Genomic DNA, 25,151 nt, shown 5'->3' with positions numbered 1-25,151 from the left:
AATAGCCCTGTTTATATGTGGGAGAAAGGAAAGAAAAAGGATTCCGCAAAAATGTTAAGGGGTTAGTCCTGTAAACACTTATAAAAAGAACAGGCCTCCACTTCCTGATTAGAAATATATTTGCACTTAACAGACTATATGCAGGGTGCAATAACCCATAGCAGCAAGTCAGAAGTTGGCTTTTGTTATCCTGGATCTTCCACTTAGGGAAAACCTGAAATCTTATTGAGTGATAATGTATTTGTAACTGCATGATTGTTTTTGGTTGCACCAACTTTCTAAAATATAGCTTGATGAAGTTCGAACCCCTTTAAGTTCCTGCAGTGGGATTTTGTGTTTTGAAGATTGCAGTATGTCCTCTTTCCTTAGATTTATCTTAGCCAGCAAAGGCTTGGACCTCCTGTTCCTTTAAAGCCAAATCAAAAGCCCAGTTAACTACAAAATACATGAACCCAAATGTTTGACTGACCCTAATTAAAGTGACACTAAACTCAGTTTAAATCTAAAAAATGCATTCAAGTACCCTATTAACAAAAATGTATCTTATTTGTGCATTACTCAGCTGTAGGTCCTCAAATCGTCTCTGAATTGGTGCTGACACTGTCCTTCCTTCTGGAGGGTAGCTACTTTTGTTCCCCATGGTCCCTGTGATGGACTACAATCTCAATACAAATTAGTATACTAAATGTGAGATTATAGTCCATACTGGGAGTGAGGTTGGAGCGGTGGCTACTTTACAACATACACAGGGACCATGGGGAACATACGTAGATACCGTCCAGAAGGAAGGACAGTGTCCGCACGAATTCAGAGATAGTTTCAGGATCTACAACCGAGTGATACACAAATAATCAATAATTAACATACTTAAATGTTTTTTTGAGATTTAACTTCTGCGTTTAGTATCACTTTAAATAATGACCAGTTATGTTATAATTTCCCCATAACTGTCATCCCATATTTTGAATTTCAATTTTCTACTTCCACTTTACAGGTCAGGTCATGTCTGTGTCTGATGCTATGGGGCAATACAGACTGTTCTTCTGTTTAAAACTAGGGATGCACAGAGACCAGTTCAAATACCAGTGCTGATATTTGGCATTTTCATGAGAACTACCAGGGTTCTCGTGGCGCGCCACCACTGTCCTGAAGTCCATTAGTTTGTATTGTTTTTGAAAACTTTCACATGACAATGAAAAAAAAAAAAAGGGATCAGTAATTTGTATTATATATATATATATATATAAAACAAATCATACATTAAGACAGGGATGCACAAATCCCAAAAGCCCCATAGCCACTGCTCTTTAAAAATGACAGCTGCCTCCTAACTTTTGAGTTTTTCTCTAGTCTAGTCTTGGAGCTGGAAAAGTAGTACTTGTACCAATAACGGTACTTGGTATCTGAACATCCCTAGTTAGAGCCTTAGACAAATGAGGCCCATATTATTTTGAGTACACTCAGGGTATCACTTCTGCCATGGAGGAAGGTTTTGACTGATTTGTTTGAAGTTAGAGTAACGCACAATATGGCTCGTCTACTCCATAAAGAAGATATGTACTGTGCTCCTGTGCAGCATTCACTTGGAACATGCTTTTGTAGTAAGGCAGTGCAAAAGTCAAAACAGATGTAGAATGCACTACAAGGCTGCCATTGGCTGGACTGACCATCTCTGTGGCATGCCAATCCATGTCCACTTTTCTTCATATGTGATCTGATACGTGTTAGTCTTGTATGTTTTATACATTCCACTATATATGTATGCTTTTAGAGACTCAGTCTGGGCATTGCCTCTAACATCTCTCTGAGGTTCAAGAGAACAGGCACCTAACCTATTTGTAAATTTGTTAGGGGTTCCAAGAATAAACAAGTAACCGAGCTTAAAAGGGTCACAGCTGCAATTGAGGTTAGTGATGGAGCTTTAAAATGCAAAGCAAAACTCCAATTACGGTACCTATTCCATTATACATCTTTTATATTACATACCCTTCAGGTATTAAGCATTTTTTTTCAGGAGAATGAGCGTTTAGGCACTCATTATTAGTCAGTACATTTTATAATCAGGCATCTGTACCCTACCTAAACAGTGTTGCACTAGATTGACAAAAAACTGGGCATTTTATCAAAATGTCTGTTACACTGGAGCAGAAAAATTTGCATGAGAATTTTACGTTTAGTTAATAAAAAGAGAGTCTAGTTTGCTGTTGAGCATTATGCATCTCTTTAAATAAAAAAAAAAACCAAGTGTAGGTGGACAGACACTTATGATCCAGAACAATGGCACAATTGCACACTGACATTTGGGATTCTAGCATCCTAACACAGTGGTACTTCGCTGTAAAAACAGTTAAAAAAATTACAGTATCCCAGAATAATGGCACACTGATACTGCATTCCAGAAAAATAACACATTGATACCTGGGGTTCCAGAGTAATGGAAAAATGACAGCTGTGATTCTAAAACATTCATCCACTGTCACTAGGGTTCTCAGAACAGTGGCATACTTACAGAGGACCTTGGCATAATGCTACACTTATACCTGATGTCCCAGAGCCATGACACAAAGACATTTGTGGATTTGAAACATTTAAGCACAAGTTCTTTGAGTCTCAGATCAATGACCTATAGACACCTTATGATCCAGAACATTTACACACTGCTATAAGAGTGACACAATAACATGGGGTCCCAAGACTATAATGTCTTTGAAGGTCCACCATATAGCTGTGTGTCCCACTGTTGAGTGCTAATATCCTGAGAAACATGTAATTTTTCTATAGTAGTTGTTGCAGGATTCTGGTTCTTGAGTTAAAGTAGAGATAGTTTAGGTGATACAAGTGGGGGTCAGTTCCTAAGCCAAGCAATTGATGTAATGAATTACAATGTAACATGGTTTTAAGCAGTCTTTTAGTAATTCTGAGTGTGCTACTAGTTTCTTTCATTACAGAGTTGGACCTTCTTGTGCAATGAGTCACACAGACTGTATAATGTCATCTGCCTCTCACATGCTGTGTTGCTGTCTTGCTTGTCAATGTGCTTGTGTCCAATCATTCATCTGAACGTGCTAGCATACATATTTTCATTCTTACAGACAATTTTCGCTACACGTGTGACATCTGTGGCAAAAAGTACAAATATTACAGCTGTTTCCAAGAGCACAGGGACTTGCATGCAGTGGACGGTAAGTATTCACACCTCCGCGGCTCAGAGGTAGGAAATGTAATTTAGATATATCATGGTAGCCCAGGATGCAAGGGACCTACTGATCATTATAGCATAAAAAATGATTGCACTTACAAAATGCTCTGTAGCTCAAAGCTAAACCCAAACCTTTCCATTTAGAGCACTAGATAGAATTCGCTTTGTTGCCATAGGTTATCAGATCACAACTGTTGCCTATACACTCTTGTTACTGTCTTGTTTATAGACTGGGAAAGGAATAGAACCTCCTGTCAACTTTTTATTGCAGTTTGTGTTCCCATTTGAGAAGTTTTTGTTCCCTGAATATTTGATCTTCTTTAAGGTGGCCATACAAGTAGTGAATTGTCATTGATTTATATATGAGCAATCACAAATGTGTAATTGATCATGTATTAATATATTGAGCGATGCAGTAACGCAATATTTTTCCAAAACTTGTGATTAAAAATATTGATCGATAAAGCATCTATCGGTTATAAATGTAAACGATGTATTAAAAATTATTATTTAATTTATCTGATCTATGATCAGTTTTCGGTTCGCATACAAATATTTGTTAGACTGATTAGAAATGATCAATTAAAATTCTGCCATGTTTTGGAAGACTTGAAGTTAATTAATTTCTCACTAAATTAATCGAATGGTTTGATTCTTATTCAGTAGGATCAGTTAAGTTGCACTGAAAGATCATATTGATAAGTGTGTGGCCACCTTTAGATACAGTAACAATGAGGGGATATCTTAAACTTGCATCACAGGATATAGAATGGTATTCTTAGAGCCCTGGATTATACTACCACCTTCAGGAGGTTGGACACTGGTAAAGCAAAGCTGTAACGACAGCCCAGTATAATCCCCTCCCACTCTCAGCAAGCCTCAGTTTTTGCTAGTGTCCTTAGGCGATGCACATTTTCTGTCTGCTTTGAGAGAAACCAACCTTTTTTCCTTTACATTTTGGATTTTTTTCATAGGAATTTTTCCTTATAATCAAGGAACAAGTTAGTAGCTTGCAGGCTGGCACTCCTTTGCTAAACCCCGGGGACTGTACCCAGACCCTGCCAGAAACACTATGCAAGGTCAGCCTGTAGTTGCTGCAAGTACTTGATTCTCAATGGATTGCTCATGTTGGCATATAGCCACAGGGTGCTATGCATGTCCAAAGCCATGGTCCACCTGCCGGTTTAGCTCAGTCTCTGAAGACCCCATAGGGGGTATGTCCACTGGGAGGGTGAAGACTGTCCAGGATTCCCCCCAGGGGCCACTGTCAGAGACCTAGTCCCATGACAAGGTCTGGTCCCATCTCCAAAGGGGCAGAACCCCAATGGGAACACACCAATGGGAACACAAACAGCAATAAAACATGATGTTTTGTTTAACTTACCATAAAGTTAATTAAGGGACACAGAATCCGTAGTTATTCTGATATAATCTGATATAATTCTACTGCCACATTTAGGAGGAATTAGACACTGGCAAACAAAACCCCATCGGCTAGATAGGGATTACTCCTGCCACTCCCAGCATGCCTCAGTTTTGTAGAAACAGCAGTATTTAGGAGTAGACAAAAAACAGAAGGGTGAGACCTGTATTACAGTAAGTGCAAAAATACTGTTTTCTTCATCTTTCGCTAAAGTGTAGTTCCACTTTTTTAAGTTTTAGCTGGTTCTGTGGAGGAGGCCTTTGGTCAAACTGCAAGATTATTCTGAACGGTTAGTAAGTGAGTCTGTCCCAAGATCTTCAACCCTTGGTTAGGACAGACAGTGTTCAAATTTAGTTTATAACTGAAAAATGAAATCAGCCAACACAGTACAGACAGGGTGAATTTTGTTAAGCATTATCTGCCTTTACCCAGCTGAAGCCCCCTCTTTTGAAATTACAGAAATGAAAATACCTAAATTTTGGAGATTTCAGAAATAGAGAAAGTGACAATTCCGCTATGTAAATAGGAACATGTATCAAATTTTAAAAAGGTGTTAATCCATTGTGGTTGCAAAAATGTAAATACAGTTTAAGGGAAACCGGAGCAGTAGCTATTCTGATACGACTGGGAAGTTCAAAAGCAGCCCAACTAAGGGGGTTGGCAACACAACAAGCAAAATGCTAACACAAAACAGAATTAAACTAAGAACTGCTTGCAACTGAAAGAACAATGTGAAGGATCTTACATCTGAAGCTTGTATCAGATGACTTCTGAACATCCACCTGGTAAAACTATGAAAACAGGAGTAGCTGGTAGCCTTGCAAATCTAGGGATAGTGGCATGATGCATAACAGCCCAAGAGGCTCTCACTGAACTAGTAGAGTGCCCCTTGACAGGAAAAGTTGGAACTTTGTCCTTAAGACCATGAGCCTGAATAATGATCTGTCGGAACTACTAAGAAATAGGGGAACGAGAAGCTGGCTTCCCTTTATTTATTTTTTTCCATTAAAAATTTGTATTTTATTGTTTTTTTGCACAAAGATATACAGGACACAACGGTACAACAAAAGAAAAAAAAACGACGTCTCCAGCAAATGGTACAATCCGCCCCAGTGTTAGCTGCACACAATATTGCAGATAGGTAGTGCCGTACTTGCAAGTACGACCACCAGGGTACCCGCCCACACCTGGACATCTCCTGTAGGTCTATTCTGTCTAGGAATTTCTGGTGTTTGAAAAAAGTGTGTGCTCTCAGCGATTCCTGGGGTTGCCATTGGCGTATAAACTCCTCTGTAGAACCTGGTGGGAATGCTTTGTTATCTATCAGTGGGGTCAGAGGTCCCTCATGAGAGGTCAGATGTTTCATACCTTCGCGCAGCTCCAAACTGGCTGCTTGCAACATCAAAAACGTCAAGTGAGTGTAGAAAAAAGGAAAAAATGGGGCTGTGGGTGTCCATTCTTGACCTATGGGTCGGAGGCAGACCGCATATCCCTCTATGGCGACCGGGAGATAAGATTACTGGCATCCGCTGGTATGGGACGGGAGGCTTCTTCTTCTCTGCCCTTACGCTGTTTCCGTTGCCTCCGCAGGCGCATCCCAGCTCCTCCGGGCTCCCCCTGCCGTAGACGGGGCGGCGTCGCCCAATCCACCTGGTCAGGTCCCTCCATGGCTTCCGGTGCCCGCCTGAGGTCCGCATACCAGTCAGGGATCTGGACCTCTGGTATTTCCAAGCGGCTGCAGAATTCTGGTATATCCTCAGGTAGGCGGATCGTAGCCGTCTGCCCCCTATAGGTTGCCACGAGGCAGAACGGGAAACACCAACGGTAGATGATGCCCTTGTCACGTAGGCAGGCTAGAAGGGGGCGCAAGGCCCTGCGTTGCTGCAGCGTAATCACCGATAAGTCCTGGAACAGCGTAACAGAACATCCCTCAATCAGAACCGCTTCCCTGGTTCTGGCCTTCTGAAGGATCTCCTCTTTCAGAGGGAAGCTGAGCAAGCAGCATATGACATCCCTGGGTATATCCTCGGCTGCGGCTCTGGGTCTCAAGGCCCTGTGAGCTCTAACAAGTTCTATGGGGGATTCTGCCGGGCGTTCCAGTAAATCATTAAAGATGTGTCTCAGTGCATCTGGGATAGCATTAGGCAGGATTGTCTCAGGGATCCCCCTGAGTCGAATGTTGGCCCTGCGCCCCCTGTTATCGAGATCTTCCAGATGCCTCCGCATGTCGATCAGGTTACGTGCTGTGGCATCGCCCTGACCTTGGAGCTGGCGGATCGCCATGTCTCTCCCGCGGCCTGCCGACTCCACTGCCGTCATGCGCTGTCCAACATCTTGGATGTCCCGTCTCAGCTCCGTGGCCGCCTTGATGCCCGAGGCCATTGAGGATAGCTCCGCTTTAGTCGGGAGGTCTTGTAGGTAAGAGGGTATCTGAGAGGTGGGTGCAGTCTCCTCGGCCTTTCGCGGCGTCTTACCCTTCTCAAGCCTAGTCTGGGCGAGCGCCATATTGGTTGAACCCGATACCCCAGCGTCCGCTTTCTGGGGCCTGAAAATGTCCGGAACGTGCTTATTCGTTCGAGATTTCGAGGGTGTCCGGACCCTGGATTGATAGTCCAGCTGCCCGATCTTCATATTAGTCCAAAAAAGGGGCTAAAGTAGCTTCGTGTGGGTCCCTGTTGGCCGGAGCTCTCAACTCAGGCTGCCATCAGTCTCGTGGTGCAGACCACGCCCCCCTGGCTTCCCTTTATGAGCACCATCAAGAATGATAAAAAGAGAGTCAGTCTTTCCAATGAAACCAATGAACCCACACAGCACGAACTACATCAAGGCAGTGAAGGGAAAGTGCCTTATGATGTACTGGAGCTGGACAGAAAGATGAGAAGAAAGGAAGCTCTAGGCCTCAATACTACCGTATCTATGTGCAAAACTAAAAAGTGCTCTTTACAGGATAACGTGGTCAGCTCAGTAGGGCTGAAACAACTAATCAAAAAAGTCAATAATAATCAATAATGAAAATCGTCAGCGATTTTTATTATCGATTAGTTGGGCTGCTTTTCAGCTCCTCACACCCTCCCCCTCACTCGCAAGCATGTTAGTGAGCAGTGACCATAATTAAGCCTGGGAAGCCCGTGACACACTGCACACGGAGCCGTGTACAGCAGAGGGAAGCGGCGTTGCGCAGAGCTTCATGGGCAGTGTGTCTAGCAATATCCTCTCCCATGCTCAGCTAGGCAAGTGCCCTCAGCTTGTGTAGCAAGCGTTTGTGTGGTACCGTATCAAAAGTGTTGCGACTTGAAAAATATCATCTCTAGCCAGTCAGCTCACACGTATGATACCTCGTGTCAGGGCACGGATTAAAGCGCGCAGCTAATCGGATTGCCCCAAACAAAAGCTCCTGGTGAGAGGAGTTCTTTCTGTGACATATGCCAGGGATGATGGCTACTGTATGTAGAAAGAATACATTTACTGTATATGCATCAAATCAACATTTAAATAATTAATCAGATTTAATAAATAATATTTATTACTTAAATAACATTTAATAAATAATTACTAATATTTATTAGGAATTAATAATATTGAATTAAAAATGTGTATATTTTTTGTATCTGATTAATCACAAAAAATAATCAGCTACCTAATCGATTATGAAAATAATCGTTAGTTGCATCCCTACAGCTCAGATATACATCTTACAGAGGTGATAGTGACCAAGAACACAACCTCGTGAGTAAGAGTGGAAAGGGGAATATACCAGGTATAATGGGCAGTCTTTGAAGCGCTAACAGAGCCAAATTAGATCCCACGGTGTCACAGGAGGTTGAACAGGAAGTGCCACTTTAGAGGAGCCCTATACAGAAGTCTTTAGCAAAGAACAAAAACAAGAGTCTAGTGGCCTTTGGAATAAGATCTCAAGGGCGAAGATTTGACTGTTTAAGGTATTCAAGGACAAATGCTGATCCAGACCTAATTGTTAAAAGGTCAGAATTCATCCCATGGAGTATTTCCTGGGATGAAAGTTTGGAACATGGAGTTCTCTCCATTCTATAATCCTTTTTCTGCTGTAGCCAAACTTCTGGTTCCTTCCTGATGGTTGATGTGCACCACTGCTATGGCATTGTCCAACCGAGTCCTGATCACATGAGTTTTAAGTCTGGGTGAACAGCATTGCAAGAATAGCAACATTGCATGTAGTTCCAGAATCTCCAGTCCAAAATTGGATCTGCTGTGACCTTCAATGACAGTGGTAGGAAGGATTTTCTCAAGTCCAGAGCTGGTTTCCTGAGCCACTAGGTTAGAGACAACCTAGTTTTTGTTGTCAGAAGAATTGGTTCATCTAGAGACTGAACCAATTTGTTCCACGATGACAGAATGTTGCTTTGAAGTGGAACTGAGCAAATGAGACTGCTTCAAAGACGGCTACCATCAAGACCAGAACTCTTATGCAGAATCATAGAGTTGGTCGGTTCCTTGACTATAGAGTCCATCGCTGAACCTTATAAAGGTCTGGATTGTCCACTTACGTTTACATTCAGTTTAAGCTGACTGTTCCTTTAATAGTAGATTGTCTAGTTATGTAACTATGGGAATACCTTAAAAGTGTCATAAGACCAGCACCAGGGCTAGAACCTTAGTGAATACACATGATGCAAACAATGGGCCAAATGGAAGGGCTAGTGTTAAGTGTCCACAGCAAAATGAAAGTGTGCTGGAAAAAATAGGAAATGCAAGTACTTATCCTTAACGTCTATGACTAGACTAGACTTGATGGATTCCTTGTGAGTTTGAATGAAGACATTTAAAGTCTCCAGGTCTAAGATGAGGTGAATGCCCTCTTTTGGTTTTGAAACAGTAAAAAGGTTAGAGTAAAACCTCTGAAACTCTTTTGCTGGGGGACCATGGCATTGACTCCTTGGTTTAAAAGATCTACAAGATCTGCTAGCCTGGGCAGGGACACAGGCAGGTTGGACATAATGAATTAGGAGTGAGCTTACCCAGGCATCCAAGTTGCTTTCTGACCAGTTGTCTGCCAAGGCCAACAGATGTCCCCTCACTTTAATAAGTAAGGGGACATTCCTCCATGCTCAAGAGGCCTTATCTGCAGGCTTGGAGGATTTGAAGGCCCAAGGTTTGCAGTGGAAGTGCAGTTGGCCCCTCCCATAGGCTTGGCTTTAAGTGAGACGCCTGGGAGATACTAAAGAAACTGGCTTCAGAGGCAGGAGCCGAACTTTGAAGGTTTAGAGTTCTCCTGAGGTAAATTAGTACTCTCGCCACTGCTTTTTACCACAAGTAACGTCCTTAATCAAGTTATCTAGCGAAGCGCTAAAAAGATGTTATTTGTCAAAATGCATCCACAGTAAGTGTGTTTTGCATTGCTGTTACATAGACTAACACTTCAGCGAGATTTCTCCAGTAACAGTACTAGGGTGCCCGCACTGCTCTTCAGCTGATGCAGTAATAATTTTTTAGCACATTAAGCCTTTCCTCTAAACAAACAGGATAGGGACATATTGGCAACAATAAAATATGCCAAAGTGTAGTAGATCCCAACACTCAGCAACATGTGGCATATATAAGAGTCAAGAAAAACTGGGCACACGAAGGGCTGTTACACGGCTCTGTACCTAACTAACACAGTGCTCACATTTCCCGGTAGCCCTGCAATCTTCGATCCAGCAGGGTCCAGATATGGCCTCCAAGGCAGCTCTGAGGATTAGCTGATGGATAGCTGCATGCAGAGCTTAGCAGCAGGTAGATAAAGTCTTTATTGCCAAAAAACTAAATCTCTTTAAAAAAAGGCTCATTGAAAAAACAAAAGGTGGAAAACTTTTCTCAGAAGAGAAAAGACATCCATCCTCCCTGTACACTAGAATTAAACTGAAGCATGCTGGTTGTAGGAGGGGTAATAACTGGCTGGCCAATTGTTTTTTTTCCCCATTTAAAACCTGAAAGAAGTCCTTTGCTACTCGAGTAAATACGAGTAAAAACATTTTGACTGAAGTTGGGCCTGAAGTTAACATTCAATCAGTGAGGCACCAGGTATATGAGGTGTAGACTCTTTATCAGTGTCTTCTAAGTAGGTAATGGATGTTGGAGGGGTTATAACTGGCTGACAACTTTTTTGTTTGCCAGTGTCCAATTCCTCCTAAAAGATGGCAGCATATCCCCCAGTCGTATCAGAACAACTACTTACCTTGTGTCCCTTTAAAAAATTATATAGAAATGCAAGTTTTCTACTAAACTGAGGACGGTTCAGAACCTTTGCCAGGATTTTTTTGCTGTCTGTGTTCCCATAAGGGAGATTTATCCTCACTTCACCTTAAGGTATCAGAACAGGAAGAGAAGAAAAACTTCCATTGGCTGCAAACAGTATTTAAAACCTGAAAGAAATCCTAACTCTTTCCCACTTGAGAAAATACTTGAAAAAGTTTTGGCTGAAGTCAAGACCTTAACACTCAGAGAGGCACCAACATATAAATGTATATGAGGTATATATGCTTATTAGTGTCTTCTGAACCATTGCCATCAGTAATGCATAATACAGTTAGATAACAGTTTGTTTTTATGCAGTAGGTAAACTATAGAGGAATCCATTTTGGGAAGGCATCCTTTTTGTTGATTAAGGACCACAGGTATCTGTGGCTACATAATGCAAACCATTATGAGAATGTTGTTGTAACCAAACATAATCAACAGAGTAAAGTAAGATATTCTTAAAGATTAGGTCATCAGTTCATTTAGGCACTGATGACATAACTGAGATACAAAATCAATGGAAATTATTTTTATAATGCAGCCTGTTATGACGATAAAGTATGATTTGACCCATAAAGGTCCTAATACCTTGAAACAGCTTATCTGTTAACTAGGTCCTAGTAAACAGGCTGTGTTCTTCTAAATTAAGTGAACAAAATGACCACCTGTGGTGTGCAGGCAACAGCTGTGCTTAAATATTCCCATGCTAAAGCACTTCTAATATCAAATGTAGCTTCGAAGGCTATTTTCTTTTAAATATTGTGTTATTCACAAGGGATGCATATGATCGATGACTTTTCAGAGGCTTGCTAGTGATAGCAGAAGTTTCATTTTTGTACCTATGCTACAATTAAAGTCTCATTCTGTATTCTAATACTAGCTACTAAACTGGCAGAGAAACATGGCTATCAGAGAGGAGATTGGTAAATAAAGTTGAAAGATTTTTGGCCTGTTGCACAGAATGAAGAACCGCTGGCCATCTTTCAGGGAGTCCTGTAGCTGTATAGTTTAGTTCTGGAATGTTCCTCTGGCACACATCACTTTGTGTTTTCTGCAGTATGAAAACAGCTTCAGGATGACAAGTTTATACATATATACAGTATCAAATCTTTTTTTCTGGAAACTAGTATCTTTCCAAGGAGGCTTCTTCAAATGACAAAGGTTTTAATAATTCTTATATGTGTGCACTTTGGCTGAAGGTTTTAGTATATTCTGGATGGGTTGTGATTGAGATCCACTCTAGTCTTGTGTGCCCATGGACTGTTTAAGTCTTACAATGGAAACACCAGTTGGCCACATCTGCTATGATTAGATTGACTGTTGCAAAACGTAAAGGGCCTTATGTATCAACCTGCCCATGCTAAGAACTGGAGTCTCAGCCACCAATCAGCATTAGGCATACCCTGAAAATGTGAGCTTTATTGTTTTTTTTTTAGTAAGATGAAGTTTTTAAAGGCCTCAATTTTAACAGTGAAAGTGTACACAGAGTTGCCTTATAAGAGTTTGGAACATGTGTGACCAGCTTTTACAATCATTTTAGATTTCCAGCCTGCCTAGTCACAGTCGGAAATACCTCATCCCATTTTTTATTTAATACATTGGCGAACCCACAAGTTTAGATTTCTGTAGAATCCTTGTGAAACTTAATGGGTTCTATGATCAGATTCAGTTGAGGCATTAGTCACCCTAAAACGTCAGTGGGACACTAATTGGTTCCATAAACTTGACCCTCTGATCACTGCTATAGTGTGTGGGTCTTAACAGTAAAGTTGTGGGGTAATTGACACAAAATGTTGTGCTTGATATCCTTTCATAGTATTCCCAAAACCTTTTAGTAGGTGTGTATAACCTGAAATGAATGTACACTTACATGAGACTGGCTTTACATAAAGGCTTGGCAGGTTTATATAGTTTTAATATTTTAATTTAATATAGTTTTTTTGAGGATTATCTTTTTAGGTTTGTAATAGCTGTACTTTACGTGTGTGTGTCAAAATATCCCACCTACCTCTCTCCCCTTTATAGTCATATTTAAGTTTTGTTTATTTTGAGACCCACGTCTGTCCCTGGAGACTGTGCATTGCAGGTGGCAGTTGGAGCTACATGTTGTTATGAATTATGTGACTATATTTAGCTAGAAATACATAACTAGAAAGGTGAGAAGTCGTTTTTAAATTTTGACTACAGAAGTGGAAATACACTTTAAGGCTCAGCATTCCGACAATCTCAGCATCCACTGCCATCTTGTGGCTATAAGTTGCATTGCTCGTGGAATGGATGAGGTAATGTTAGCCAGGGGGCTTGGTTTGTGAAGACTGAATCTGCTGCCCATTGAAACCAGAATTCATTTTTCATTGTTGCAGATTAGAACATGAATGCTAATCTCTGATTTGTTCAGTAGGTATCAACATTTTAGCACAGGCTTCACTGCTTTAAAGTATAAATCAGGCCTTGGTGCAAGAGATTGTGTATAGGTTTGGGAGCAGTGAAAAGAATCACTAGTAATTGGTGAATTGATTTCTGTTTACCCCATCTGTTTTTATATGGCTTAGATTACAAAAATGGCATCTCACACAGTGACCCAGGAATGTTAAACTAGATTTCTAAAATTCCAAGCACCCTTGGGCTTATATTTTTGAACCATTCTTTCCAACATCTGTAAAACTGAGGTGGAAGGTAGGTGGGTCAGGGTGTCACTTTAACAATTAAGGTCTCATTCAGCCATGGTTAGGGGACCAACCTGTCATTGGCGATAGTCTGTTCTCTTTACATTTTTCATTTATTTTCTTTTTTTCATGTTTTCATATCCTGTTTTTTCCAGAACATATTTGGCACATTTTATGCACTTTTTCTTTTTTTTTTTTCTTTTTTCTTTTTTTTTCGTTCTGTTTTTTTAGACACCTATATCCATATGATGGTTACGTCAGGAGACGGAAAAGAAGAGGACCTTGAACCATTTGTCAAACTTGGTCCAAGTATGTTTCACAAAAGTGGGATTCCTGCTGTATATTTCCCACTATTTCCTCATTTGTATTTGCTTTTGTTTTTCTTTTTTGTCTTTTTGAATTTTAGAGCGCAATTTTATTATATTTAAAATACATTGAAAAATATTTAAAATCGATATACGTAAGGACAAACCTACTTTAGAGGGACGTATTATGTGGCTAAAGATATATAGACCATTAGCTAGGTAGATGGATAGATAAACCTTTAAAATATATGTGTACTTATAGTTATGTGTGTGTCTGTAGCTCGGAGCTTGCCCACCTTACACATTTGTATGTTGACTGAATTATGCATTTGCTATTTTTTTGGTAGCAAAATATAAAATAAGTTCAGGAAGCATAACACGTGATTTTGTACTTTTTTAAATTTGCTAAAGGTTTTATTGCACGGATCAGCTGAATTTGATGCATACATGATAAATCATTTGACATTGTGATTTTTCTTTGTCTGTGTGTTTGTGTGCATATAAAAAAATCATTCAGGAATATGAACAGACAAGATTTCCACTCCTTAAAATAGCGCTAGCTTCTGGCTGTTGATAACCTGGTTGGCAAAAAAATGGTGCGTTTTTTTTTACTGGGGATTTGTGGTATAATACACAGACAAGTGGGGAATTGCTGGAGGGGAGAGAGGTGAGCGGTCACTGCCACAGCGTAGTACCCAGGATCAGGTAAGTATTTCTTCTCTATTGCGTCCCCTAGACCACAGTGAGCACTTAAAGTAAACCTTTACCCCCTTTGACTAAAAATCACATCCGCATACAGATCTGTATGCTGATATGAAATCATCTCTCATTCATTATCTATACAAACATATTTTTAGTTTACTTTCAATTTCTTTTTTTCCACTTCCTGGTCCACTTTGGCACAAATTATGTCATTGTGCCCAAGCATTGCATCCTGGGAGGTTACATCAGCAGAATATTGCTGGGAAATCTCATCTGTAATCTCATGAGATCTCAGAAAAATGCATTTTCCTCCCCTGAGAAGATGTGCATGGTCGCATGTGCCAGAGTTCCAGGAAGTAAAGGAAGATCTAGTAACCTGCCCACTTTCAGAAGACTGAGGAAGAAAAGAAAGATAAGATATACAAAGAATTAAAAGCCTGCCGTTATCTGGAAGTATGGGTTTGTAAGTTGTCATTACTAAATATTTCTAAAGGTGTGTTTGTTATTTTGAAGATATGGGTAAAGTTCCTCTCTTTAACCCTTGCAGTGGGGCTATCTCGCATTTTAAAAACATTTTGGAGTAGTTCTTTAACTGTTTCATGTGAACATAATAATTCTACACCTAGGCCGAAGACTTAGCAATCATGGCAGTAATGGCAGCATACCTGCAAATTTCAGTAAGCGTTCATTCACACCAGTGGCCACGCATTATGGTCCATACAACAAGTGTGCCTTATAAGAAAGCATTGCATTGTTTACAGTTTTTTTTAACCTTATTGGATGTTCGCAAAAGGACATTTCATTCAACTGTGTATACAACATGTTGTGACGAGCTTATATGTATTGCAACACGTTTTGCGGTGCATTGCAAAAAAATGCAGACATGCTGCAACATCTGTATGGTGTGAACAGAACACATAGAAAACCTTTTTTTTTCTATTCGTCCTTGTGTTGAGCCACCATTGATGAAGCGCAACGCACCTTGTATGGAGGAGTTCTTGGTTTATAGCGTGTACGCTTACAGTGGCCCCCTAGTTTGATCACCAAGAATAACTGCATGGCCATTCTAAACCAGTAGATTAGGTTAACTGACAGGGACGCTGGTAGTCTGCAGCTTAAAGTGTATATCTGAGCAAATAATAATAAAGAAATATATTTAGTACATCTCTGAAATATATGAACATTTCCCCTATTTATCCCTTTAAAAATGATGCAATTACAAACAAGTGTGTGTTCTGCCAGAAAACCAGTGAACTTCCCATAGATCAATACCACACAGTGCCCTCAAGCAGTCTTATCAGCCGTGCCCACTTATTCTTTGTTGACGGAATGCTTCCCTCTCTCCTCACCTCAATAACGATGGGTACTAGGGTTCTATAGTCTACAGAAAGGAACTCAGGCAGGGCTGATGGCACTGCTTGGAATTACAGTGCAGCAGAGACAGAACTGTTCACTCAAACAGGATGTTACGAGCACACTGGATTATTTCTGGCATGATCAAAAGGTCTTTTTTTGTGCTTTTTTTTTTTTTTAGTAAAGGGATAAAACTTGGGGCGTTGTACTGAATATTTTGTTTTTATTCTGCCCAGACATGCACTTTAATTTTCCAATTATCTATTAAAATAGATACCTGATGTTATTGAGACATGCGATGGATAGCTGCCTCATTCTTTAACAATGACAATAAAACCTAATAATAATAATAGCGGATAAGCTGCATTATTGTGACTATTCTTTTAATGCACAATGTGGTTCCCTACACCACAATAGGCTGACTCACTGTAAAAAAAAAATACTGTACTCAAATTTTTTTGTTTAAATATTATATGAGTATTATTATTTTAAATGTTATTATGCTTTCATTTTACATAACTGGATAGACAAAGAAGAGATGCAGTAAGACCATAGTATAGGGCTAATCACTAGTGTATAGAAGGAACCTGTGAAGCTGGGCCTAGTCTGCCGGATTTAAATTGTGTCCTTGTTGCCCAATTGTAGTGCTTTGTGTTCCTAAACTGCAAATTAATCATTTTTTATTACATTGGTTATTATTATTATTATTACATAGTATTTAGCGCCAACAGTTTGTGCAGCACTTTACAATATAAGGAAGACATTACAATACAATTCAAGACAAGATGGTAAGGAGGGCAAGGGGTTATGTAAGGGGTAAGCAACCTCAACACCCCAGCTGTGATGAAGCTAAAAATTCCATCATGCCTCTGCCTCTGGGAGTCATGCCTGTGGCTGTCAGAGCCTTGTAATGCGTTGTGGGGTCCGTAGTTCCACAACAGCTGGAGTGCTAAGGTTGTCTACCCCTGAGCTATGGCTTACTCTACCATGCTGTGAGAAATCTGAATTCAATGTTCTGATTTGGCTTTACCAGTCCTAATATGTTTGAAATTGTATTTAGTATATTTACTAGTTTCATGCAAGTTACAGAAATTTCAAAAAACATGTTTGCCAAAAAAAGGTGCATTTTCAAATTGATTTGAGAAACTTTTAGACCTTGCCCCTATATGATATTGCTCTCTCATGTAGTCAGTGTAGGAAAGGTGTGGAGATATTGAATAGTTTGCTCATGCTGGGCATAGCAATATGGTAGTTTTGCTCCCCCCTCCACTCCCCAGCAGTACACCTTTCTTTTACTCCACCACCACTCGATCATCGGCCAGGAGACGGGAGACAAGGGAAAGGTGAATATGTGCTTTAGGCCTGTGAAATGGAGGAGTTTCTTTGCTAGAAGGTATTAAGAAGGTCAGAGAGAGCCTGAAGGCAGATGCTGTATACCTTGCTCTCTGCTGCAACCAGACCTAAAAATTACCATATTGTTAAATTATACTAGATCAAAATATACAGCTTGCATGAAACCAGTGAAAGAAAGCAGTAGTTTGAAAGTTACCGCCCCCTTTATCCCCTCATCATCAAGCTATGTAGCCTGGTGGCCGGCCATGCAGAGGTTTGTAGGTCCTCAAGAATTAGGTGGACCATGTTGACACTTAAAGACCTATTTGAAGTGACAGAAATAGATATGCAATCAGATAGATCAGGGTTAGACAAATTAATATGGAATTCAGGAGTCAATCTGTCCAATCCAGGAGCCAGCAGGATTTTTTCTAGGAGCCAGCTCTATGGACAGCCACTAGAGAGAACTAGGGATGCACCGATACCGGCTTTTCAGTATCGAGTATGAGTACTAATATTTATCTTTCAGTACTTACCGATACCGGTTCTTCCGCTAACATGGAGGCGGCTTCCCGGGCAATCAGGTAGGCAGTTGGCATGTCATTACCCGCCACCAGGCTTATTGATTGCCCGGGATGCCGGCTCCATGCTGATTGGCTGGGAAGCCAGCTTCCAGGCCAATCAGCATCGAAACTGCTGTATGGCCGGATCGATGCTGATTGGCCGGGAAGCCGGTTTCCTGGCCAATTAGGAAGCCGGGAGATGGGTCATTACCGGCCGCCTGCCCTCCTGATTGGGCGGGAAGCTGGCTCCATGCTGTTTGGCCCGGCTTAATGCTGATTGGCTGGGAAGCCAGCTTCCTAGCCAATCAGTTATTATCCACCATCTGTCTTCCTGATTGGCCGGGAAGCCGGCACCATGCTGTTTGGCCGGCTCCATGCTGATTGACCGGGAAGCCCAGCTTCCCAGCCAATCAGCATGGAGCTGGTGCCGGCTTCCCAGCCAATCGAGAAGCCAGGTGGCAAGTCATTACCTGCCAGGAAGCCGGCTCCACGTTCTCAGGAACTCTCCCTCTGACTGGAAGTTCCGGTATTGGCACCGATACTAGTATCTGTTCATCCCTAGAGAGAACCTTAAAAGTCGGGCACCAGCTATTATTTTTAGGGAGCATTGGCTACCTGGATCCTGGGATTTGTCCAGCCCTAAGATAGATGTTGTACCAACCTTGAATTTCCTAGTCTTCTTTCCACTATCCTATTACAGTAGTTGTGCAGCGAGTCTAAATATGACAGTACAATCCAATAGGTACCAGAGTGAATCACACTGCAGTCAGTAATCAGCATTGTGTAACAGACCTGGTCTGACACACCTTCTCTGCAGTACAAATATTGTGATTAAAGGTCCATTCACACCATCTGTGTGTTGGAGCTGCGCTGGTTGGTTTTAGAGCAGCCCCAATGCAAGAAAAGGCAATGTGCCTTGTAACAGATAGTGCCCTTTTACACCACCATGTTGCGGTAGGAACATGGTTGTGTGCACTGAATAAAAGTAAGGCATGGCTTACTTTTTTTTTCAGCGCAGCAGGATTATTCGCAGTACATCATACTTGCACCCCGCTGTGCCTGTAGAATGAAATGAAAAGTATCTCGTGCGAGTGGGCCCTAAGCGCTCATTCACACTGGAATTGGCCCGCGTGTGCAGGGCTGTACCGAGCAGCTCCCGGGAAGGACAGGTGCTGCGTGTGATTACTACGCAGCCCCCGTCCTTCTTTATGGGACTACGCGCCCGTACGCTCACCCGCCCTGCACATCCATGCGGGTGAGCGTACTCATACGCTGACGGGAAGGATCCTGTCTGCGTCCGAGCCAGGAAACACGCACCCCTACAGACCTGCACTTGAGGTGAGCGTAGGGGGGCGTACGACCGCGTAGTCCCATAGAGAAGGACGGGGGCTGCGTACTAATCACACGCAGCACCCGTCCTTCCCGGGAGCTGCTCGGTACGTCCCTGCATGCAGCACGGAGCTGTACATGTGGGCCTATTCCAGTGTAAATGAGCCCTAAGGGTGTAGCTGTTACTCAGCTCTGCCATCACAGAGCTTTGGGGAGAGAGCAGGAAAAGGTATTTCCCCTGAGAAAAAAATATATGTGTAATTTTTTCTAAGCAAAAAACAGTCTCATATGATAACATGCGCGTGGGGTACATGACTATAAGAAGAGAAAATGTTGTGATACTTCAGCTGAGCTTTAAAAGACCTCTTGGTCTTTTTTATGGGCTACTATTATTCAGCAAAACACTGCAAGGAGCAAAATGCAGAGCGCTTTAGCCATGGCAGCCTGGTCAGAGTTTATCTGATGTAGTTTCCGTTATGCGAGTACTAATTGCTATGCATTCCTGCCATTTGCACCAAGTGCTTTGCTTCTCCCAGAAATGATTGAATAAGCCCAGTACTATGCTCGGTTAGGAAATAGGTCTTTACTGATTTGTCTCTGCAGGTTCTGGAATTGACACAAAACACAGAAGTGGCGTTTTCTGTAGCCACTATCTGTTTACAATGGTATTTCTTCAAACTATCCTAGAATGCGAATAGTGCAGCCAGAAGATGGCCACTTATGATATAATGGTTGAACACCTGTTAAAGAAGACTTTTGGAAAGATTGAAATGTTTTTTTAAAGAGAAAGGAATCGATTTTTCTTAATTTGCTTCCTGTGCCACCTAGGAATCGGTATCTTCTCGAGGAACAAAAGGCGATATAAAATTATCATTTTTGTTTTTCTTTGCTTCCATAGAAACCGGTAATTATATGTGTGAGTTCTGCGGCAAACAGTACAAATATTACACTCCGTACCAGGAACACGTAGCACTGCACACTCCTCTCAGTGAGTATAATCATTAACCCTTTCCACCTGAGGCTGCTGCCGGCCCTCCTCCCGCTAAGGCAGATATCTGTGTTGCTGAACATTGAAGTTTGATGTTAAAGTTGCCTCAACACACACCAAACAAGACAGTTCTCAAGAGACCTAAAGCAGAACTCCAGGCAGATATTAAAAAAACAAACAAAAACAGTGAATGCAATTTGCTAAAAACATTAGATAACAGAATTTTACTTGATTTTGGGCTTCCCTGTAATCACCTCTATAGCAGCACTCCGGCTGGGAAAGAAAGGGGTAGCACTGAGGGCCAAACAGGTTGTCCTGCAGTCATGTGTGCTGACAGGGTGAGAGCAGAGAGATGACCTAATCAGTCTGCTTCTACTCTTTCACTGTCCAGTTACAGGCAGGAAGGAGAATAGGCTGTGTTTACTTACCTACAGCAGAGAAAAATCAGGTCTCCAGCCTGTTTCTGCTGTCTGGCAAAGCTGTGTAAATCTCAGGACTGCGTGCACAGAAATACAAATCATTTGGCAAGTAAAACCGCTCCCAATGGTGTATTTACTTGTTTGCCTGGAATTCAGCTTTAAGCCATTTGAACGTCTTAGTCAGGGACTCCCATGTAATTGTATTTCTAGGAAACACCACATTTATAAATAAAAAATGTTTATTCATATACAGTATGTACAGTTGTAGCAGGTTCTTCATTTTAATCTTTTACTCCAGCCAGGTACTCATTTAAATACTATCAAATGCAATTTTAAATGCAGCCATTGTAAGCACCCAGAATCTTTATTTATATTTGCTTTTCATAATCCTTACATAGCAGATATAAGACTGAGAGAGGGAGAGGTTAGTACCATAACCAGATTCAACTGCACTGCTCAATGCTGTCAATGAAGGGTTCATGTCAATGGGTGTACTGGTCAAATGCTGCATTTTGCATAAAAACGCATGCAGCTGCAAGCCAAATTAAAGTCAATAAGATTCTGATGACCACCTGTGTAGGAACACAATGCCTGTCTTTGCCCTAAGATGTTTTTAGGCCCAGAGAGATCCCTTAGGCTTAGAGGAAATGAGATCAGAGGGATTACCTTAATGTGATGACGAACAAATACTTTCGTGGAAGAAGCAGCTCACATGTATTTATTTCAGTACATTTAAGTGGAAACTTTAAGCAAATTATTAATTACACCAATGCCATTGGACGAAATAGGTGGTATACACCAAAGTGTCCACTTTAAAAGTCTGTATTGATCACATAAATCACATAACAGGATAAAACAAGGTTTTCACTCTCTTGTTCAGCCATTCTTATGTTTCACACACCTATACCACCCTTTATAGCCAGGTTCAGTTCACCATAGGGTTTCCTGGTCCTGGATTAGTCTCCCTGGACCTCCTCCTTTCTTACTGGGCAGAACTAATAGTCCTGATTAATTGTTAATTAAGCAGGATCTAGGTGAAAGGTAACGCAGGAAGCTCTCTTGCTCAACCACAGGTGTCATCTGCTTGGCTTTGCAGTATGGCAAAGGTGCTTGAACCTCAGAACTAGCTGAACAGATTTACAAATCTTTTGGTAAATAAGACTCTACCTATTTGTTTCAGATATGCATATAAAAACTTGCCTGGATGTCCACTTTAAAATGAGCCTGTGCTTTGCCTAAGCTGCCTTCCTCAGCAACATACAGCTGAAACTCGAATAATTAGAATATTGTGCAAAAGTAATTGCAGTAAGTGCTGCAAAAGGGGCCCAAACCAAGTACTGAGTACATATGCATGCTTGTACTTTTCAGAGGTCCAATATTGTTCTATGTACAATCCTTGTTTTATTGATTGCATGTAATAATCTACTTTTTTGAGGTTGTGGATTTGGGGTTCTTGGCGTTTTCATGAGCTGTAAGCCATAATCATCACAATTATGACAAATCACGGCTTGAATTATCTTGCTTTGCATGTAATGAGTCTATCTCATATATTAGTTTCACCTTTTAAGTTGCATTAGTGAAATAAATGAACTTTGCACGATATTCGAATTATTCGAGTTTCACCTGTATTCTCACTTTCCCATCTCCCTACACCTACTCTGTTCAGCTGCTGGGAGTGAGGAAGGAAGCCTAATGTAAGCTCTTAGTTTCTAGTCTTGTGTCTGAAGACTATCAGACTATGTAAGTGCTGAGTCATTTGCTTGTACATACCCTAAAGTGCCAGGTGTATTCTTTGCTTATGGCAGCCGAACAGATAGGCGGCGGTAGGAAAGGAAAGGGGAATTTTGTTGATGGTGGTGTTAATGCAAACCAGTTGGCTTGCTCTACATGGGGAAAGTACAGGTTGCTTTAAAAGGCTTGTCTTTACCTTACATGTCTTTGGACTGTGGAAAAAAAACATTCTACCCTCACAGGCACAACATGTACAGGGGCAATGTAAAGTCTCCATGTAGATGGTGTTGCTGGTGTAAATCTAATCTGGATTTAAGCACTGTCGGGTCACTGTTCTAACCACAAAGCCATCGTTCTGCCAGTTAGTCGCTGGATTTTTTTGTTCATGTATGCACACAGTTCTATTTACAATTCAAACGTTTGAGAACTTTATTCCAAGAATACAAATGTTGGGGCATCTTCACCGAAAAACATGCAAAAAGCCATGTATCTGCAAGTCCAATATCAGTGGAACTGTTGCTAGAACGGCTGTTTTTCCCCAGAAAAAGGAGGTGGGTTCAACTGAAGCTGATTGGATGCTTGGAATATATAGTACCCAGTCTACTGCTGACAGACTCTGGCTTGGCATGTTCGGTTACCCACAGGAACCAAATTCCAGATGTCTTATTTTTTTTTGTGCAGATAAAATAAGACCAGAAATCTGATCAATTGTTGTGGGTAGCTCGTACACTTTGCTTTAGTCCATTTTGTATTCAAGGCCTCCCCAGTCAATCATTACCTGATTTCAGTATACAAAATAGATATGACTTTTGGAAGGCAAATGCCAGTTGTCACAATTCAGGCTAAATTACTACAAGCACAGGAAACAGTGGTCAAAAAGGTATTTCAATCACTTAAAATGATTTAATGGTTTGACAAAGCTTATTACATTGTTGTGGGTTAATCTGAGATAAAGCAACTCAAAAGCGCAGGTAACATTCACAAAAGGGATTACATCGGCAGTACATTGCAGATTTTTTTTTTAGATTTGATGAACATTTGATATTTATGTATTGTTGTAATGCTTATATTTCAACAAACTGTTTTAAATGAGATTAGTACATACATAAAATACATAATATTTTGTAACATTATTTCAGTTGTTTGCACGTGGAACCGTAGCAGATATCATTTGGTTTGCAGTCATTGTGTGAACTTAACAACCACTTGAATTTAACATTTCTCTAAAAATAATGGCAGAAAGGATTTTACTTACCTGGCTATTAGGGGAAACAGCAAGCCTTAATCCTTCAGGTTATACTGCTGCCTACAGGAGGAATGGGACACTGACGAGCTGTAAGCCAGCCCAGGATAATCCTTCCTATTACCAGCATGCCTCTGTTTTTTTGCTAGTGTTCTAGGGGGATGAACACCTTTTCCGTATTTCTGCTGCTGTAAAACCTAACCTATAATTTTAACAGCTTGTTTTTGGCTGCTGGAGGTTTCCTTCTTAACGGCAGCTTTCTGTCATAGTCATCCTTAGCCTGCTCTTGACTCCGCTGGTCTGGATGTTGCTGGCATAGTACTAACGTGAGCTTTAGCTACTGGGTTCAATGTGGGGTTGCTTTTCAGACTGCAGTCTGGTAAATGGTAGCTGTGGAGCTCTTTCCAGGTCCAGTTATCTGCTGACTTGGAGCACAGGGGCAACAGGCACTCTTCTAGGCCTTTGCTGCTTCTGAGCCATGGGCTGCAGATACTTTTATTCTGAGACACTCAAGTCCTTGACTGATGAGCGTATCCCTGAATAGTTGCAGTCTTTTGCTATTACTCAAGAAATAAAAGGAGATGTTTTGGGTCTTAGTGATAGTGTCCAGTGCCTCTGAAACTAGCGGATCAGCCTGTTGCTTTTATGAGTACTGTTTCTTGTCTTGGGTCAATTACAACTCCTTAGGCCTCAAAGACTTGTTTTTTTCACCAACTTCTTCTTTGTGGAGAGTTGAAGAAACTTTGTAGGTTGTTTGATTCCCCCAAGTGCTCACTGGCATTGTATCAGTTTTGTGAGGATTTTATTCAGAAATTGTCCATTCCCAGTGTGGAGCAGAACGTTTCCCACCTTAACAAAGCGCTTGCTATACCAGTGGAGGATGCACCTGTCTTTGTAAGGCTCCAACTGATAAGCGGTTTGGAGCACTTTCCAGAACTCTGTTCTTGCTGGCAGGCCCTGCTCTACAACTGATCCTAGTATTGAACTAATGGAGCAGAGGACTGTATTTGTGAAAGTTTGCTGAAAGTCTCCCATCTAATCTCTTGTATGTGCCCCATGTTGGTGCATATGCATAGGGCACTTTAGCTAAAGTGCTGGACTAAGGAACCTTTGTGCAAGAAGTATATGATGCGTCTGAGGGACGTCTCTTTGGACCAGCTCTTGATAACAATATCAAGGATGCTACTGCTAAGTCATCTCCCTCTCTGTCAATAAGCATCCTTCTTGTTTTTTCACTCCCACAATTTTAATGTCAAGACCCCCAAGCTTGGCTCCCAAGCCACCTGCAAAGTCTGGTATTTCACTTCTGCCAAATTGCTCCAAGCAGGCTCAGGTGAAGAGTCATCTCTAAGTTTGTGTTTCCCGAGATGCTTGAAGCTAGGAAGTCTACTTCTTGCAAAGACTATCATTGGACGTAGAAGACCTACTTCCCTTGGTGTAAGTCTCAGGTTTTCTTCCCCAGGAGCATCTTGATGGGAAGAATCCTCTCCTTTCTGCAGCTACACAAAATGTCTCTGACATACAGTTAATACACAGCCTTTATCTCTCATCACTATCAAGGGTCAGGTGTCCATTCACTCTCTTGAATTTAGACCTTTGTACAGAGGGTCTCCCATGTGGCTCCCCCCTCCATTCCTTAGTGA

The 25,151-nt window shown here is 41.3% G+C and overlaps 1 protein-coding gene across 2 annotated transcripts in view; it reads left to right on the top strand.

Moving 5' to 3' along the window:
• The window catches only part of ZNF618 (zinc finger protein 618), a 63,643-nt gene that overhangs the window by 14,975 nt on the left and 23,517 nt on the right, over window positions 1–25,151 (top strand). The window contains exons 4-10 of one of the 2 annotated variants that reach the window (XM_018567282.1): window positions 3,093–3,182; window positions 8,484–8,513; window positions 10,368–10,373; window positions 13,775–13,852; window positions 16,987–17,023; window positions 17,601–17,629; window positions 20,026–20,115. In XM_018567282.1, the coding sequence (XP_018422784.1) occupies window positions 3,093–3,182; window positions 8,484–8,513; window positions 10,368–10,373; window positions 13,775–13,852; window positions 16,987–17,023; window positions 17,601–17,629; window positions 20,026–20,115 (360 nt within the window). The remainder of the gene's footprint in view (window positions 1–3,092; window positions 3,183–8,483; window positions 8,514–10,367; window positions 10,374–13,774; window positions 13,853–16,986; window positions 17,024–17,600; window positions 17,630–20,025; window positions 20,116–25,151) is intronic. The other variant, XM_018567283.1, reaches the window with a different exon arrangement.

Source organism: Nanorana parkeri, unplaced genomic scaffold (assembly GCF_000935625.1).
Source record: "Nanorana parkeri isolate BGI_ZX_2015 unplaced genomic scaffold, ASM93562v1 scaffold1026, whole genome shotgun sequence".
Classification (NCBI taxonomy): Eukaryota; Metazoa; Chordata; class Amphibia; order Anura; family Dicroglossidae; genus Nanorana; species Nanorana parkeri.
Note: the sequence above shows the minus strand (reverse complement) of the source record. Positions and strands in the feature narration are given on the sequence as shown.